The following is a 16692-nucleotide window of genomic DNA, read 5'->3' as shown; positions in this document are numbered from 1 at the left end:
ATCGAAAGTCTGGTTCTTCCATTTGTCTATGTACAATTTGCCGGTTATAGATCTGCAGACGATGATCCTTCAGCCATTTTTTAAGTTCAAGGAATTTTTAAGATTGATATTACTTTACTCTTATTCCTTTTGTATACAATCAACAATTATGTAGCTTTAATAGTGTATAACACCAATGCAAATATGCTAAAATAATCTCTAATCGCTTTAAGAAATCTCACAGTAATTTATCAATTTTGATCTTGTGCTTCCAGCTCAGATGTTGAGTTCTTTCTCAGCTTGGTTGGTGGATCGTTCCAAGGCTGAACACTCGTGCGACCAAAGATGACGAAGAGTGCATTGCCCACAAAATAGATGCCAGCGGCCAAGAAGAACACCTGACGCCACTGTTGGACATTGTTCTGAAAATGATCATTGAAAATATAATGAAACCTTTAAAGGATGTATAAAACCCACATTATCGGTTACAATGCCGCCCACAACGAGCGGAGCAGCCAGACTCATGCAATTGGCGAAGCAATTGCAGATGCCCATGATGATGCCCGCGAAGTTGGGCGACAAGTCGATGTGGTTGATCAGGAAACCCGAATTGCTGGCGGATCCTATGGCCACGGTGAAGGTGAGCAGTACTACAGCTAATGTATCCATGCTGGCCGGAACATAGCCCAGGGCAATGAGCAGACCCATCGGACCCAGCATTCCAATCGAGTTGAACAACTTTCGATTCCACGAGAGCGAAACACATTCCGTTCGCTGCAATCGCTTGGAGAGCCAAGCGAACACAAAGCTGAGCACAAACATGGTCGTGTAGGGCAATGCAGAGAGAAGGGCATTTGCCTTGATGTCCTTGCCCAAGACGTTCTTCATGTAGCTGGGTATCTGGGTTAGTAGAGTCCAGAATCCGAAGGCATAGGCAGATTGCACGGCAATCAAAGCCAGCACAGCTGGTGACTTGAAGAAACTTAGCCACGGCGTGATCTGATGATGGCTCGGTAGTTCCGCATCTTCAGTTCGCTCGCTCGCATGTCCCAGCTCAATGAGCTCTCTCTCCTCTGGCGTTATTCTCTTGGATTGAGCTGGCGTGCTGGAGCCCCAAAAGTAGTACACGACCGACCAAAGGCAGCCAGCAGCCCCCGATGCATAGAAGATGCTCGGCCAGCCACCCATGGAGGCCAAGAGGCCACTGGTGGCCAGCATAATAATCGTTCCAAACTGAAAGCCGACATAGGCAAAGTTTCCCATGGTCGCGCGCTCATTGGGAGGCACCCAGGCCGAGATCACCGTATGGCAAGAGGGGAAGAGCAGCCCTTGAAACACGCCCTCAACCAAGCGCAGAGCGCAGAGCACTTGCCATCCACCCAGCCTCACACAGAGCGGTGTCAGAACAGTCAGCACGGAGCAAATGGATAATCCGCTCAGGATTGTCACTTTGCCACCAAATCGACGAGCCAACGGACCGGCTGGCACCTGTGTGGTCACATAGCCCCAAAAGAAGCTGCTCAGCACCAAGGATTTGATTCTCTCCGTCCAGTTGTATTCCTATAAAAAGGGATTTCATATGGGGGTAAGTCAATCTGCTTTATATTTGATTTCAATTTCAACATACGGGAAATTCGGCCATGGCCACAATAGCCACGGATAGATTCACTCGCATTGCGAAGCCCACGGTCAGAGCGGCAAAGAGCAAGAGGATTTGCAAATGTCGTATACCATATCCAGTAGCTGCAAGATCAAGAGATAAACAATTTTATACCCGTTCCTCCACAGCAGCGTTTGATTTATGAACTATCAAGGCCAAACTTATCTACAATGTCTTCACATTGACATGATTTAGCAAAGGTTTCTCTTTTAACTCAAGGTTAGGAAACTTCACTTGAAAGTGATTTATTTTAGAATGATTTGATTAGAAACTACATATATTTATTTATTTCGAATATATTTTTAAGTTTTAAGTGTGAATTTATTTTTGATATAACACTTTTTTAATACTATTTTTATTTGAGATTTTAGCTTCAATTTTATCTGTAATTTCCAGCTTCTTTTTAGGTATAGACCTTACTCCGGCAATGTCCTTTACTTACATTTATTTTCAAAGCGACGATTCTTCACCATCCTGTATTCCTCTTGACTGGATTCCTTTGACATTGCTCTTCTCTAGACTCTTTTTATATTCCGTCTCCAATGCGCTGCATTACCGCACTCCACAAGATCTTTTTAGTAACTGGAAGTCCGTTGAAGATATTACGACTGCTGCAACAATGCTTGACAGCTTCTGTATTTATGCATCTTAAGTAAATAGTCTTATTTATAATATGATTAGATAAGACGCGACTCTTTAAATATATTCAGAGAACTATTATGCGATGATCAGGCAAAAACTTTTTTGGGCTTTAATAATTTGGTCTAGCATACGTAGGTGATCACAGTGAAGAGATGACAGAGCGAAAAGTTGATTGATTTTTAGTTTTTTGATATATTGATCGCATAGTACTCTGAATGCCTGAAGCAATTAAGGTCGGAGATAGATGGATGTCTAGATGCCATTCAGCTAGTATCCTAATCCCTGATCTATCAAATAGTTTTATTGCCCATTTCAGAGCTAAGTCCTTGCTAATAGATCGATTTGATTTCATGTATAGCTTTAGATCTACAATCTCCAAATGGGGCACTTCGCTTCCAACTGAGTTTTTAGAAATTCCAAAAATACAATTTTTTTTTATTTTTTTTTTATTTTTATTTTTTTTTATTAATTTTAACTTTCCCTCTTAAGCAATTAAGAAATGCATTTACAACACAAACTTAAACAAAACACAACACAGCATATGTATAATATGAGTTAGATTACAAACTCAGCTGAGATTCTATCAGCAGCCTTCATGAAGATTACGACTAAGTGAGGTACGATAACGAACAACTGCAATTGTGGGCTATCTTTTGTTATCATTTATCACAGTGATCAGATTTTTGTGATTCCATCTGTGGTATGGATTTGTGATCACGTTTAGCAGGTGGGTCATTCCAGGGCTGGACATCGGCGCGTCCAAAGAGAACGAACAGACCGTTTCCCACCAGATAAAACCCAGCGGCCACAAAGAAGACAATGCGCCACTGCTCCGCGTCGTGCTGAGGGAATAAAGTAGAAAAAAGAGAAGATCAAATCAAAAATCATTCCAAATCCAATTGATGTCCCATATGTGCAAGTGAGACCCACCTTATCGGTAACAATCACGCCCACCAGCAGCGGTGCACTGAGACTCATGATGCTGGCCAATGCATTGCTGATGCCCATCAGAGTGCCAGCAAAGTTGGGCGACAGATCGATGTGGTTCACCTGGAAGCCCAAGTGGCAGGCCGTGTTGATGCCCACGGTAAATGTTAGCAGGATGACGGCCAGAGTGTCCTGTTCCTTGGTCACATAGCCCAATGCGACCAGCAGACACATGGGTATATATTGACCAATTGTATTGAAGAACTTCCGACTGAAGGCCAGCGATATTGATTCCCTCTTCTCCATGCACTTGGCCAACCAGACGAATGGAAAGCTCAGCAAAAAGTTGGCCACATAGGGCAGAGCGGAGAGCAGAGCATTCGATTTGATGTCCTTGCCCAAAACGTTATTCATGTAGCTGGGAATTTGCGTGAGAAGCGTCCAGTAGCCCCAGGCCGAGACACAATGCACTGCGGTCAGGGCCAGAAACGGGCCCGAGGTTAGGAAACTCAGCCAGGGCGTCGCTTGCCGATAGCTTGGCAGCTCCGCATTGACCGTCCGCTCTTTGGCCAGCTCCATTTCAATCAACTGGACCTCCTCAGCTGTAATATTCTTGGAGTCCTTTGGCGTACTGGCACCCAAAATGTAATAAACGAAGACCCAAATGATGCCACAGCCGCCCGACGCATAGAAGATGCTCGGCCAGCCACCAGCTGAGGATGCGAGTAGTCCACTTGTGACCAGCATGAGAATCGTGCCGAATTGACTTCCGGTATAGGCATATGTGGTCATAGAACCGCGCTCCCTTGGCGGCAGCCAATGGGCGATAATCGTATGGCATGAGGGATAGAAAACACCCTGACACAGGCCTTCAATGAAGCGCAGGCCACAAAGCAAGGACCAACCGCCTAGGCGGGCGCAGAGTGGCGTCAATAGATTCATGAGGGAGCAGATGGAAACCCCCGTCAACAGGGTGACCTTGCCGCCAAAGCGACGCGCCAAGGCCCCAGCGGGCACCTGGGTCATCACATAGCCCCAAAAGAAGCTGCTCAGCACCCAGGACTTTGTCTTCTCCGACAGGGGATATTCCTGAAAGAGAATTCATAATTGATTACAAATTCACTTAGGTTGAGAAAATTGCATACCGGAAAATCTGGGTTTACTGTCGTGGCATTGGTCATGGCCACAACAGCCACCGAAAGATTGACTCGCATCGCAAATCCAACCGTTAGGCCACAGAAGATCAACAGCATCTGCAAGTGCCGCATGCCAAATCCCGAATCTAGACAGGAAAACCAATTTGGGTTAGCGAATGGGAATATAAAAATTTGCCTAAAAATAATATATTTTCCATTTACTTAGTCCATATTTGATAGATGTCTGCAGAAATCAATTTCAGTTCTTAGAAAAGTTAACCATTAAACTAATATACAAAATTTTTATTTATTCAAAATTTAGTCGAAAGTATTTTGTTTATTTATTTATATTTCTTAATATTTTTTCTTTTTTTTCCGGTCAAAATTTAATTGAAGGTATTTTGTTTATTTACTTATATTTCTTAATAATATTTTGTAAATTTTTTTTTTATTTTTTTCTGGGCAAATAATTTCATTAGCTTATTTTATTAGTCAGCAAAGTTGCAATGGAATTTTTTTTCGGTAGAATTGAGTCTTATGACAGATTACGCGCTAAGGAAAGTTATCTGCTTTGATAAGGGCTATAAATTAAAAGTGAATTACCCTTTGTGAAATAAAACTTGACTGAACTTTTGCTAAGTGACATAACCAATGTGTGAAAAGAGTTAAACATCTTAAATCAAAGGATACTTTCAAGGACTTTACGTACTTCAAATGGTTTCTCAAAATAGTTCATTTTTTATTTTTTTACCGAAACTCTTTTGCATATTTAATAATATAATTTTTTTTATTCATTGTTTTAATGCAAGATATCCTGTTAATAATGAAGTACCTTCATCTTCGAAGCGACGATTCTTTGCTATGCCGTTGCTGTTCGCCATTTTGTTTTAGGGTGTGTCCTCTGTAGAGCATCACCGCACAGCACAAAACTTCTATGTAAACTAAGTCTATACATGGCTCTGCTCTGTATCTTTAAAGAGATTCAGATTCACAGTAGCTCAGGCTGAGACAGATTACAGAGGATGCCGCTGGTTTTTATGCAAATATATATTTACGATCTGATAAGATAATGAGCTGTGAGTAAACGCGCGGGCAGACAAGGTATTATAGTATTTGCCCAATAAATCGGCAAGTGAATGAAGCAAACGAACAGCAGACGTAAGCGTGTTCAATATCAAAGACTTACGACATTAGATAATTATGCTGATTTATGGAAAGAGGGAATACCAATTGCTCAGAATTGATTGACAATATCTGCAATTAGTAAAGCCCACTTCCCGAGTGAGTAACTGGAATTATTTAGTTAGCACCTTGACATTGCTGGCTTATGCAGTAAATGTTTATTATCGAGCAATCGGACTTCCTGCCAGTCTAAGCGGGAGTGATAGACTGGCGGAGACCTGAATTTTGCCCAGAGGATTTCTGATTCTAATCATTCTAGACACACGTAGGGTGGCTCTTCTTATCAGTGGATGTGAAGTGTATAAAACATAGGTTCATTAGCAAATTTGATTTTTTTTATTGTAGTAAATCATTTGAATAGATGATATACCGTTACATTTGATAGATATACCACATCTGAATTGCTTAATAATTATAGTGAATAACGCACACTTATCAAACTACTTAAGCTTAAGCCTAACTATCTGCTGTTTCTCGCTGTGCCCCCACTTGGGGCATGGAGCTGCGCTGCTTCTTAGCTGTTGGATCATTCCATGGCTGAATCGAGGCACTGCCAAAGATCAGGAAGAGCCCATTGCCAACCAAATAGAAGGCAGCTGTGACAAAGAAAACAATGCGCCATTGACTGGCATCTTGCTGTTGATGCAACGACAGGGAAGAGAGAGAGAGAGAGACAGTTATATATAATAATATATACACCCATACAGAGGACAACCCACCTCATTGGTAACAACAACACCAACTAAAAGTGGACCCGCTATGCTCATGATATTCGCAATCCCATTGCTGATGCCCATCAGAACTCCGGCGAAATTGGGAGAGAGATCGATGTGATTAATGACAAAGCCCAGCTGGCAGCCAGAGTTGAGGCCCACGGTCAGGCAGAGCAGGATGACGGCCAGTGTGTCCTGCTGCTGTTGCACATAGCCCAATGCGACCAGCAGGCACATCGGCAAAAATTGTCCAATGGAATTGAAGAACTTGCGACTGGAGCTGAGGGAAATGGAACTCTTCTGCAGTATCTTGGAGAGCCACACAAAGAACCAGCTGAGCAGCAGCATCACAGTGTAGGGCAGCGAGGAGAGCAGCGCATTCGACTTTATGTCCTTGCCCAGGACATTCTTCATGTAGTTGGGAATCTGTGTCAACAGCGTCCAAAAGCCCCAAGTGGAGGCGCAATGTGTGGCCGTGAGCGACAGAAAGGCGGGCGACGTAAAGAAACTCAGCCAGGGCGGGGATAAGCTCTCCTTGGGCTGCTCCAATTTGGTTTCCACTTCCCTGGCCTGCGCTAGCTGAATCAATTGATGTTCCTCCTCGGAGATATATTTCGACTGCGCCGGCGAACTGGAGCCACGCAGCCAATAGGCCGCCACCCAAAGGCAGCCAAAGCCACCGGATATATAGAAGATGCTCGCCCAACCAGCCAGGGAGGCCAATATGCCGCTGGTGGCCAACATGACAATGGTTCCGAATTGCGCGCCCATGTAGGCATAGGTGCCCAGCGAGGCGCGCTCACTGGGCTGCACCCAGGCCGAGATCAGCGTATGGTAAGACGGATATAGCACCCCCTGACAGACGCCCTCGAGCAGACGTACGCCGCAGAGCAGCTGCCAACCGCCCAGCCTCGCACAGATGGGCGTGAACACATTCAGCACGGAGCAGATGGACAAGCCCGTCACAATCGTTGCCTTGGCCCCGAATTTGCGGGCCAAGACGCCAGCTGGCACCTGGGTCAGCACATAGCCCCAAAAGAAGCTGCTCAAGACCAGAGACTTTGTGCGCTCGCTCCAATGATAATCCTAAAGAAAGTGAGGCCAATAAATTGAATCGAATTGCGCTTGGGAGCTGGGGAAATTTCTTACAGGCAGCTCGGTCATGGCCACAATCGCCACGGAGAGATTGACACGCATGGCAAAGCCAACCATGAGACCACAGAAGAGCAGAAATATTTGCATATGACGCTCGCCTAGTGCTGAGTCTGGAAATTAAATAGTTTGTGAGATAAATAGAGTAGAGATATGTGGAGTATATATAATATATATATTTATATATATACTCTAGTAGACTCTATAAAGTAGAGATATAAATAGAGTAGATATATGCATCGATAGACTCTATGCTCGCTTTCTACTGAATCTCTAGTGAACTCTATAGGGAAGAGACATACAGAGTTGATATATGTAGACACTATGCTCGCATTCCACTGGAAACTCTCAGCATGGACGAGCCTCCCTACGCAATAGACGCGTGGGGATTATCTTTATGAAGACTAAGTACATTATTATCATTTACGTGTTAGATAAGCAGAATGCTTAGCTATATATATTTAACTGGAAATGAGTCGATCTGGAGAGCTGACGCCATGAGCTTGATAAAATTAAATATATTACAGCAAATATTTATATTAAACATGAGGTAAAGCTTAGCTGATTTATGCAGAAACTAACGACTTTTCAAGTTAAATGCCAATGACATTCAAATCACCTTCAAAGGCATGGAGTAAGGTAGAATTTTTGAGCTCTCTTAGATAAAGTGCAAGCCAAAATTGATTTCGATTCTTCACATATAATCTATGCTTATTTGACAACGTACCTTCAGCTTCAAAGCGGCGATTTTTAGGCATCTTAATAATCCCTGACATGGTATTCGAGCCTTACGTTCCTTTCGCTCTGAAAACTCTTAACCAACTAGATGATGCACAATATTGCCCAGCATCTTGAGTCAAGTGTTTTGGGCTCATAAATTTGGATTAACCCCTCGTCGCCCAAAACTGTCAGCGTCGCTTTACTGCTGACGCCTCGCTTGATTGATATGTGTAAACTTGACTTCTGATTAGATAGCTAAAAAGGTGCTAGACTTATTAGAAAATGCACACGGGTCTATTGCTGTAGGGAAATACAGCTCAAAGAGGAAAAAAAGCTGGCCAAGAGAACGACATGGGAATCTAACGCTTTATAGACTCAGGCAAGTCTTGACTTGAAGTACAATTTAGTAATTCTTGATACACTGTGCATTAGGCAATTAAAATAAAATAGAATAAAAATAAAAAATTAATTAAAAATATATTTATTTAAAATCAAAGAAATAAAATAAATAAAAAATAAAAAAGTTAATTAAAAATATATTTATTTAAAATCTTCATCAAAGAAATTAAAATAAAATAAAAAAGATTAAAAATAAAAAAAAAATAAAAAAAAATTCATTCAAAATATCTTTATTCAAAATCCTCAATAAATAATTTTTACTTTAGAATTTAGAATCATCATATAATCTTAGACATTTTTCCAGCTGATACTCCCCACAAATAATCCATTTAAGACACATTTAATTGGTTTCTCAACATTTTATTGTTGTATTTGTTTTCTGTTTCGTTATTTGGTCTTTATATACATATGCAACGGGAACTTAGCTATAGACTACACACTAAACTTAAGACGACAAATTCAAATAGTAGTTATATATCTACACATATAGATATATACAAATAGCAAATGATGCTAGAATACATCAAAACTCGAATTACATTTAAATTGATGAGCTTCAGTCGAACACAGCGGACCGAAGCAGCTAGTGGGTTGGAAATGTTAACTAGATGACTAGCTAGACTCTCTCTCTCTCTCTCTCTCTCTCTCTCCCTCTCTCTCTCTCATGTTCGCTCACTTTTACTCTCTATGAGTCTCTAGTGCTGAGACTCCACCTGGGGCGTAGAGTTGCGACGTGGCTTTGCTGGAGGATCGTTCCAGGGCTGCACACTCGCGCGTCCAAAGATGACGAACAAACCATTGCCCACCAGATAGATGGCCGCTGCAATGAAGAAGACAATGCGCCACTGCTCCACATCGTGCTGCAGAAAGAAAACCAGTTAATATAATGTCCACCATCTGCCCTCCCTCTCTATCTCTCTCTCTCTTTCAACCTACCTCATTGGTCACAATGAAGCCGACAAGTAGAGGTGCTATGATGCTCATGATGTTGCTCACACAGTTGGTGATGCCCATCAGAATGCCCGCGAAATTGGGCGAGAGATCGATGTGATTGATCTGGAAGCCCAGATAGCAGGCGCCATTGAAGCCGACAGTCACGGTTAGCAGAGCGACGGCCAAAGTACTCTGATCGGCGGTGACATAGGCCAGGCCGATGAGCGAGCACATCGACACCCACATGCCCATCGAGTTGAAGAGCTTCCGGCTGGCCACGGTCGAGATGCAGTTGCGCTTGTTCAGCTGCATGGCAATGGCCGAGAAGACAAACGACATGCAGAACATGGCGAAGTAGGGCAGGGCCGAGAGCAACGCATTCGATTTGATGTCCTTGCCGAGCACATTCTTCATGTAGCTGGGAATTTCGGTGAGCAGCGTCCAGAAGCCCCAGTTGTTGGCGCTGTGCGCCACGATCAGCGCCAGGAAGGCCGGCGACGTGAAGAAACTGAGCCAGGGCGTGTGCAGCTTCTCTTTGGGCTGCTCCGATACGGATTCGCTCGCCTGCGCCAGCTCGATCATCTTGCGCTCTTCCACGGAAATCTTCTTGTAGTGCGCCGGTGAGCTGGCGCCCCAGATGAAGAATAGAATGGCCCAAAGGCAGCCGACGCCGCCGGAAACGTAAAAGATGCTCGGCCAGCCAGCGGAGGAGGAGGCGAGCAGGCCACTCGTGGCCATCATGACGATCGTGCCAAACTGGTTGCCCGCATAGGCGCAGGTGCCAAGGACAGGTCGCTCATTGGGCGGCACCCAGGCGGAGATGAGCGTGTGCACCGATGGAAAGACAACGCCCTGGCACAAGCCCTCAACCACACGCAACGCGCAAACCAATTGCCAGTCGCCCCACCGGGCAAAGATGGGCGTAAGCACATTGAGCACGGAGCAGATGGACAGACCCACCAGCAGCGTGATCTTGCCGCCAAATTTGCGAGCCAACTGACCGGAGGGCACTTGGGTCAGCACATAGCCCCAAAAGAAGCTGCTCAAGATCAATGATTTAGTCTTCTCTGACCATGCGTACTCCTGCAAGGGAGCGAAACAAATTGATATAAATCATATGATTCATATACACATATAGAGTCCACGTACCGGAAAAGCGGGATTGGCGGCAGCGGCATCTGTCATGGCCACCAGGGCCACAGACAGATTGACGCGCTGGGCATAGGCCACCGTCAGTGCGAAGAAGAACAGGAAAGTTTGCCAGTGCCGGACACCCAGACCATATGCTGAAAATAGATTGCGATTAGACGTGATTCAAGACAATTATCAAACGGAATATTGAACTTCAACTTGAGTCACAGTATAATGCCATAAGCGTGTGTATGCGAGTGTGTGTGTGTGTGTGTGTGTGTATGCGTGTGTGTATGTGCTATATACAAATGTATTTACATACACTCAGCGTTAATCAATGAATGATTGACGCCTTCAATATATGCTCTGCTATCAGCCATATTGGCTGTAGGTCGCCTGTAGGTCATTAGCTTTTTGCTGTTCTTTTGCGTAGCACTTGAGAGCACTGGAATTACCCCAAAAACAAGTCTTAGCCTAACCACACATTGGCACGTGGCTGCCCATACATAATCGTATATCAAATTCTCCACTCCTGCCATCACGCATATCACAAGCAGATTTACGATATAGCTTATCTGCGCGGCAAACTGAGGAATCAGATTGCCCGACTCTACCTGTGTGTTAATTTGGAAAAATAGGAGAAAATATTCCATTTACACAGAGATTGTTTATCGAGGCGCTTTAGCTAGCGCCTCTTCTGTCGTCACAGCCACACCCCACACCCCACGCTACCTGCAGCGGCTCTACTAAGTTCATTTAAGATTAGCCACCGTCTCTGATAGATATAACCGCTTTGTGCTACTTTTTTCCAACTGCCTATGACTTTGCTAAAAGCCAAGAGGGGCTCGTCTAACAGGTGAATTTGCTTATCATAGAAATTACAAGTTTAGAGAGATTAAAAGACCTTGAATGTGGCGCTAACTATGTGATTGACATCCGCTTCAGTTAAAGCTCCAACTATTACAGTTATATCAGAATTTCTTCATATTAACAAAGTTGATTTTTTTTTTACAAATATTTATCTCAACTCAACTCATGATCACAATGCTTTACAGAACCAGTTAGATTTGCCTTTAAATATTTTCTGAATCAACTCGAGCTTCATTGAAGCGTAACAGAATCTTAATATGTGCACGCAGCCCCAACTTGGAGAGCTGTTTAAATATTTGTTTAATTGAACTATTTCCACAAACAATTGAATTGAATTAAATTGCAGCGTCGTCAGTTCTTCTTCATCAAGTACCTGCGTCTTCTTCAAAGCGACGATTCTTAACCATCTTGATAAAAATTGAAAGTGAAAACTTGTTGATTAGGTAACTTAATCAGTATTGATATTTGTTTTGAATTCAGTCGCTTCCTTATTTAGAAAGTTGATGCTGGGTGAAAACTGCTCTGACCGCACGCCTCGGAGCCTGTTCAATAACTAACCTATTGATGTCTTCAAGCGCATCTCAACTGTGCAAACAACAAATTTCAATATTTTCCAACACCATTCGGACGCTCTGTTGTTTAACGAGATGAGTGTGTAATCTAATATAGACTCTGTCTATCTACATGTGCGCTCGTAAATTTCATTTTTATAGCTCTAGAACTTTAGCCTGTAGCTAGGCCTACATCGACTGTCTATCTACGGCTCTTTGAGTGCACTTAATAACAGTCCATCAGGAATCAAGTTGACAATCACATAATTCTCGACTATTGGACATATCTAGTTGATCTGTGATGGGCAATATGGGCTGTTTATTAACAGGATAATCAATCAAATTTAGCTATAAAATGTATACATAGCATAATATAGCTTAACTGGTTAATGTCAAAGTACCCAATCAATCATGATCAATCAAGCCTGCTAATAAACTAATAATTATTATTGCATTATTTTCATACATTTCTACTAAAATCTAGCTATAAAATTTTCAGCTTGAAAGCTAAATTAAAATATATATAAAAATATATATAAAATTTAAATATATTAAATATATATATAAAATATTTACAAAAGTAATCTTTTAAATATAAAATATTAATATTTAAAGAATATTTTTAAAATTAAATATATTAAGACTTAAGATTGGGTTCATTCAAAGAAATTCAGATCAGCATTTAAAAAAATATCCGTTAGCTGCCGTCAGTTATTTTCAGCTGGCAGTGCCTTCGCTAAAGCTTTCAAGCAAAGCTTTTGCAACTTGTAAGCAGCCAAAAGCTGTGCTGTTATTATTGACTACAGTATTGCATCGCTAAGCTGAACCAACCACAGAGCTTTCCGCATTAACTAAGCTTTTAGTTTTTTGCATTATGTATTAGGTGAGCTGAGCTGCCGTTAAAGTTGACTGCTCGCAATTAAATGAATTGCAAATCTAATATCAATTATTTAGTTGGGTTTATTCATTTTTTCTCACACAGCTGAAGAGCGTGGCACGTTTTCGTGTGAATATCACAACAAAATGGTTTACGCATCGTGCCGAGTTCGAGTACCTTTTGCTTTCTTATCAAGGGCTTTAAGTCGTTACGTATCGATTCGCATTACTGATAGCTGATAGCTGGCTAGTGCAAATATTGCGTATACGCGCCATGGATGGTACGCTCAAGTGACGTTGATAAGCCTGAAGCACTTCGGAGTTAATGCAGCTTTTGTTCTGTGCCTTTGTTATTGTCTTACAACGACTTTGAAATGTCCATCAGATAGAGCTAATTGATAATGACGAAGCAGATAAGGCCAGCAGGTCCGCTTGTCGGATATGAGGTGGCAAATCAGAATTATAGATCATGTTGGTCGTCCAAATAGCAATAATTAAATGAAAATAACACGATGTCACCTAGCGAGGGTCTATCATGCACTTTGCGCATGCTCAGACGGTTTTTTGGGGTTTTTTGTTTTCTGTTTTCGGGCCAAACCGCAAAGCGGGTTTTAGTTAGCAGCTGCATGGAAAGTTATGAATGTATATATGTATATGTTGTTGTAGTTGTATCCCTAGCTATAGCTGCATCTCTAACTGTATCTTTATCTATCTTTATATCTGTCATTATGTCTATGTTGATTTATATCCAGCTTTATCTGCTGCTTTATCTGTATCTCATTTTGTCGCCTAGACAACTTTGAACTTGTCACTCGATTGTGTGTCAAGAGTGCGTGTGTGTGTGCGTGTTCACCTGCTGTGCTGGTGTCAACATAAACATAAACCTAACGCCTTGTGTTGGCGCCTGGCGCCTGCCGTCTACCTTGCCAGCGCTAAATAATTTGCAACTCGTAAGATTTTCCATTTGATTTTGTAAAGTATATTACAATTACATAATCAAAACTTGGCATCGCTTTTAATATATTTAATTTATGTGCGTACGGAAGGCATGTCAAGTGTTAACAAAAATAAACAAAATGCAAATGAATTTATATATACAAATAAAAATATATATAATTTTTTTATATATATTTTACATATGAACTCTGTAAGAGAAGTACTCAACGCCTTCCTGTAATTAGCGGTCGATCCCTTTTTTAATTGTTTATTAATCCGCTGGCAGCTGTTATATTTGCAACCCACTTTAGTCAAACCAGGAACATTAAATATCTGTGAGTGTGTGTGTAAATATGCGAGATTTATGTTTTAGCCATATACGTAGCTAATTGTTCAAAGAAAGTTACTCTAGTTGGCAGTTAGCTAGCTTAAAATCTATCGCTCATTAAAGTTGATCTACACCAAACGGGTAACTAGAGTGACAGCAAAAAAGAGCGAGAGCGAGAGAGAGAGAGAGAGAGCGTCTCTTGAGACTCTTGACAGACTGATTGTCGGTCGATCGTTTGTTTGCCTGCTCATTGTTCAGCAGCGGCTAGACAGCCTAGACAAGCTCCAATTGCTCGACAAATTTGCATACAAACTTCTGACGACGGCAAATGTTTGCAGTTGTTGTAGCTGTAGCTATTTAATCTTTTGCTGTTTGCTGTCAGTTTCCTGTCTAGGGCGATATGATGTCCAGGCCAACTTGTATATCGAGCGTAGCTTTATTTAAACCCATGCCAAGTATAATAAATAATTAGCAGCGACTAATCCATAATATCCATAATAACATTTATTTTTATATATCATCAGCCAAGTCACGTTTTGCTTTGAGCTGCCGCTTGTGATCAAATTGTAAACAATTTCACTCTACATTTAACAAGAGAGCTTCAAGAAACAACAACAAAATTTCACTTCACTTGAGCATGAAAACTTGAAGTGAACCAACAAAAGTAGTAAACAAAAATAAACAAAATATTTCTCCAGAAAAATATTTGCATGTCATTCAAACGCCAATAGATCAAAAAAGGTTTAAAAAAAAAAAAAAAAAAAAAAAAAAAACAGGTTTACTTCAATTTGGTAGGGAGGTTGGCTCTTTTTATTTATTTTATTTATAATTCGATAATTTATTTTGTTTGGGACAAAAACCCCCGCTTCATAAAATGTAGGTATAAGTTTAGCAACCCATTTTTGAACAGGTTTTTAGCAATATTTATATAAAGACGTGCATATATAAATATAATACATATACAAATATTTCTGCAAAATATTTGACATTTGAATATCCCATAACATTTTTATTTTGTTACCGTCTTAAGGTTTTTAGTATAACCATATACAATTTATATATTGCTTTAGGGCTTTGTTCTATATTCATTTGTTAAAATATGTTCGTGATGTACGAACTTTTAAACTCTTTTCATTTCTCTACATGATTTATATATACTTTCACCTAGATGTTTGTTCTACATTCTACAATTACATGTTTTTCTTATAAAGCATTTAAACACCTTTTCATATCTCATTATCTATTATGGTAATATTTTATTTTTATTTTTATTTATTTTATGTTTTTGCTTTAAAAAATGGTTATAAAATCTCAAAATCATTTTTAGAAATATTATTTATATTATTTTTTGTCCTATTATCTGTCAACTTTATTAACTTATTAACAACTTTCATCCATTCTCTTTCACTTTTTATTCTTCCTTTAGTATATTAACAACTTTGAAGCCTTATTAAACCTCTTCTGCTTGCATTCTTATATCTTAATTCCTTTTCCATTTTCCACTTACTTGTGCTACCCTCAGCTTCCGCTTCCTTTTTGTTCTCAATATTAGCGGCATTATCGTTGACCGACATGGCGCCCTTACTGCCGCAGCAAATGAACTTCATTTTGGTTATATATTATTTATATGTTATAGAAGAAATTTTTTATATATATTTAGTTATATTTTGCACCTTTTTTATATTCTTCAATTTATTTTTAGCTCTTTTGATGACCGTTGCCCGCGCAAATGAATTATTTATGTTATATACTGATATTTGTATTTATATATACATATATATTATTTTATTTTATTTATTTATTTATTTTTTTTTTTTAGAATCTTTTTAATGTGGCGTAGCAATTGCCGCTCCGCTCGTTTTTAGTGCCGCACAATTGGCCGAGTATCGATCGTGCCTAATTCGTTTCTTTGCATTTTAACTGCAGTCAAATGGGAAACACAAATTGATTATTTCTAGCCAATGAATGGATCGATCGTGTTCGCTGATAGATCCGCTGCAATGCGCTGTGGGTTGGCTAGGACGCGTCGCGTTTGCTGTTTACAGATCGACTGAACGCTGAGCCGACGCTGCCAACTCCATTTATATATGTGGCAATGGCATTCGCGCTGTCGGCGCTTTCTTTACGCTCGGCCCACTCGAACACGTTCCCGACGCACGGTCTGCGGCCTGCGGCCTGCGGCCAGCGGCGTCGCGGTGCTGCGCTGTAAGCGTCGCTGCCGCGCTGCGCAGTCGCTCAGTCGCGGCCGGTCTCAGTTAATGTGAGCGGCACTTGAGCAGCGTCAAATGGGGAACAAATAAAAAAACTCCCAGCACACTTCTGGCCCGTGGACAGCGGAGCAATGTTTCGAATCGTATCAAATCTTATCAGAATCTTCTTTAGATTAGGTAACGAAATAAAATGACGCGCAGGGACACTGGGCGGCCTGACCCTGGCCCAATATCTGATATCGTCGATCAGACAGTATATCAAGCCATAGATTATGGCCACTTTACGCCTGGCCACGATGTCCATTCATGATTTTTGGGCAATGTTGTGGCAAATGTAAGAGAAGCTT

The 16692-nt window shown here is 41.2% G+C and overlaps 4 protein-coding genes and 1 long non-coding RNA gene across 6 annotated transcripts in view; 1 reads left to right on the top strand and 4 right to left on the bottom strand.

The window, feature by feature from the left end:
- The window catches only part of LOC149268469 (uncharacterized), a 59186-nt gene that overhangs the window by 3667 nt on the left and 38827 nt on the right, over positions 1-16692 (top strand). The window contains exon 3 of the long non-coding RNA XR_016270217.1: positions 255-1564. This is a non-coding gene — a long non-coding RNA (uncharacterized LOC149268469). The remainder of the gene's footprint in view (positions 1-254; positions 1565-16692) is intronic.
- Positions 95-2258, bottom strand: LOC108614898 (putative inorganic phosphate cotransporter). Its single transcript, XM_089469616.1, has 4 exons — positions 2082-2258; positions 1607-1722; positions 457-1539; positions 95-401 (listed from the first exon to the last, which is right to left on the bottom strand). Exons 1-4 carry the CDS (start codon positions 2143-2145, stop codon positions 231-233), a joined length of 1434 nt encoding a protein of 477 aa, XP_089325742.1. The 5' UTR covers positions 2146-2258; the 3' UTR covers positions 95-230.
- LOC108615715 (putative inorganic phosphate cotransporter) lies at positions 2710-5304 on the bottom strand. Its single transcript, XM_018010419.2, has 4 exons — positions 5177-5304; positions 4354-4490; positions 3212-4297; positions 2710-3123 (listed from the first exon to the last, which is right to left on the bottom strand). The coding sequence occupies exons 1-4, from the start codon at positions 5223-5225 to the stop codon at positions 2941-2943; spliced, it is 1455 nt and encodes a 484-aa protein (XP_017865908.1). The 5' UTR covers positions 5226-5304; the 3' UTR covers positions 2710-2940.
- Positions 5844-8489, bottom strand: LOC108615716 (putative inorganic phosphate cotransporter). The gene is made up of 4 exons (XM_018010420.2): positions 8119-8489; positions 7389-7504; positions 6246-7325; positions 5844-6162 (listed from the first exon to the last, which is right to left on the bottom strand). Exons 1-4 carry the CDS (start codon positions 8165-8167, stop codon positions 5983-5985), a joined length of 1425 nt encoding a protein of 474 aa, XP_017865909.1. The 5' UTR covers positions 8168-8489; the 3' UTR covers positions 5844-5982.
- LOC108615717 (putative inorganic phosphate cotransporter) lies at positions 8850-16205 on the bottom strand. 2 transcript variants are annotated; one of them, XM_089469613.1, is made up of 4 exons: positions 15643-16205; positions 10593-10729; positions 9447-10526; positions 8850-9370 (listed from the first exon to the last, which is right to left on the bottom strand). In XM_089469613.1, the coding sequence occupies exons 1-4, from the start codon at positions 15740-15742 to the stop codon at positions 9206-9208; spliced, it is 1482 nt and encodes a 493-aa protein (XP_089325739.1). In that variant the 5' UTR covers positions 15743-16205; the 3' UTR covers positions 8850-9205. The 2 variants fall into 2 exon arrangements, with proteins under 2 accessions (XP_089325739.1, XP_017865910.1); XM_018010421.2 differs by lacking the exon at positions 15643-16205 and adding an exon at positions 11818-12413.

Source organism: Drosophila arizonae, chromosome 5 (genome assembly GCF_054131065.1).
Source record: "Drosophila arizonae isolate 15081-1271.41 chromosome 5, UAZ_ARI_1.0, whole genome shotgun sequence".
NCBI lineage: Eukaryota > Metazoa > Arthropoda > Insecta > Diptera > Drosophilidae > Drosophila > Drosophila arizonae.
Note: the sequence above shows the minus strand (reverse complement) of the source record. Positions and strands in the feature narration are given on the sequence as shown.

Bases quoted from the DNA above. Each gene is read 5' to 3' on its own strand.
- LOC108614898 (XM_089469616.1), bottom strand. From the start codon at position 2,145: ATGTCAAAGGAATCCAGTCAAGAGGAATACAGGATGGTGAAGAATCGT. The intron at 1,723-2,081 runs GTAAGTAAAGGA...TTGATCTTGCAG, and splicing joins TCGTCGCTTTGAAAATAAAT to CTACTGGATATGGTATACGA. The intron at 1,540-1,606 runs GTATGTTGAAAT...CCCTTTTTATAG, and splicing joins TGGCCATGGCCGAATTTCCC to GAATACAACTGGACGGAGAG.
- LOC108615715 (XM_018010419.2), bottom strand. From the start codon at position 5,225: ATGGCGAACAGCAACGGCATAGCAAAGAATCGTCGCTTCGAAGATGAA. The intron at 4,491-5,176 runs GTACTTCATTAT...TTTCCTGTCTAG, and splicing joins TCGTCGCTTCGAAGATGAAG to ATTCGGGATTTGGCATGCGG. The intron at 4,298-4,353 runs GTATGCAATTTT...ATTCTCTTTCAG, and splicing joins CAGTAAACCCAGATTTTCCG to GAATATCCCCTGTCGGAGAA.
- LOC108615716 (XM_018010420.2), bottom strand. From the start codon at position 8,167: ATGTCAGGGATTATTAAGATGCCTAAAAATCGCCGCTTTGAAGCTGAA. The intron at 7,505-8,118 runs GTACGTTGTCAA...TTTAATTTCCAG, and splicing joins TCGCCGCTTTGAAGCTGAAG to ACTCAGCACTAGGCGAGCGT. The intron at 7,326-7,388 runs GTAAGAAATTTC...CACTTTCTTTAG, and splicing joins TGGCCATGACCGAGCTGCCT to GATTATCATTGGAGCGAGCG.
- LOC108615717 (XM_089469613.1), bottom strand. From the start codon at position 15,742: ATGAAGTTCATTTGCTGCGGCAGTAAGGGCGCCATGTCGGTCAACGAT. The intron at 10,527-10,592 runs GTACGTGGACTC...GCTCCCTTGCAG, and splicing joins CCGCCAATCCCGCTTTTCCG to GAGTACGCATGGTCAGAGAA. The intron at 9,371-9,446 runs GTAGGTTGAAAG...TTCTTTCTGCAG, and splicing joins GCTTCATTGTGACCAATGAG to CACGATGTGGAGCAGTGGCG.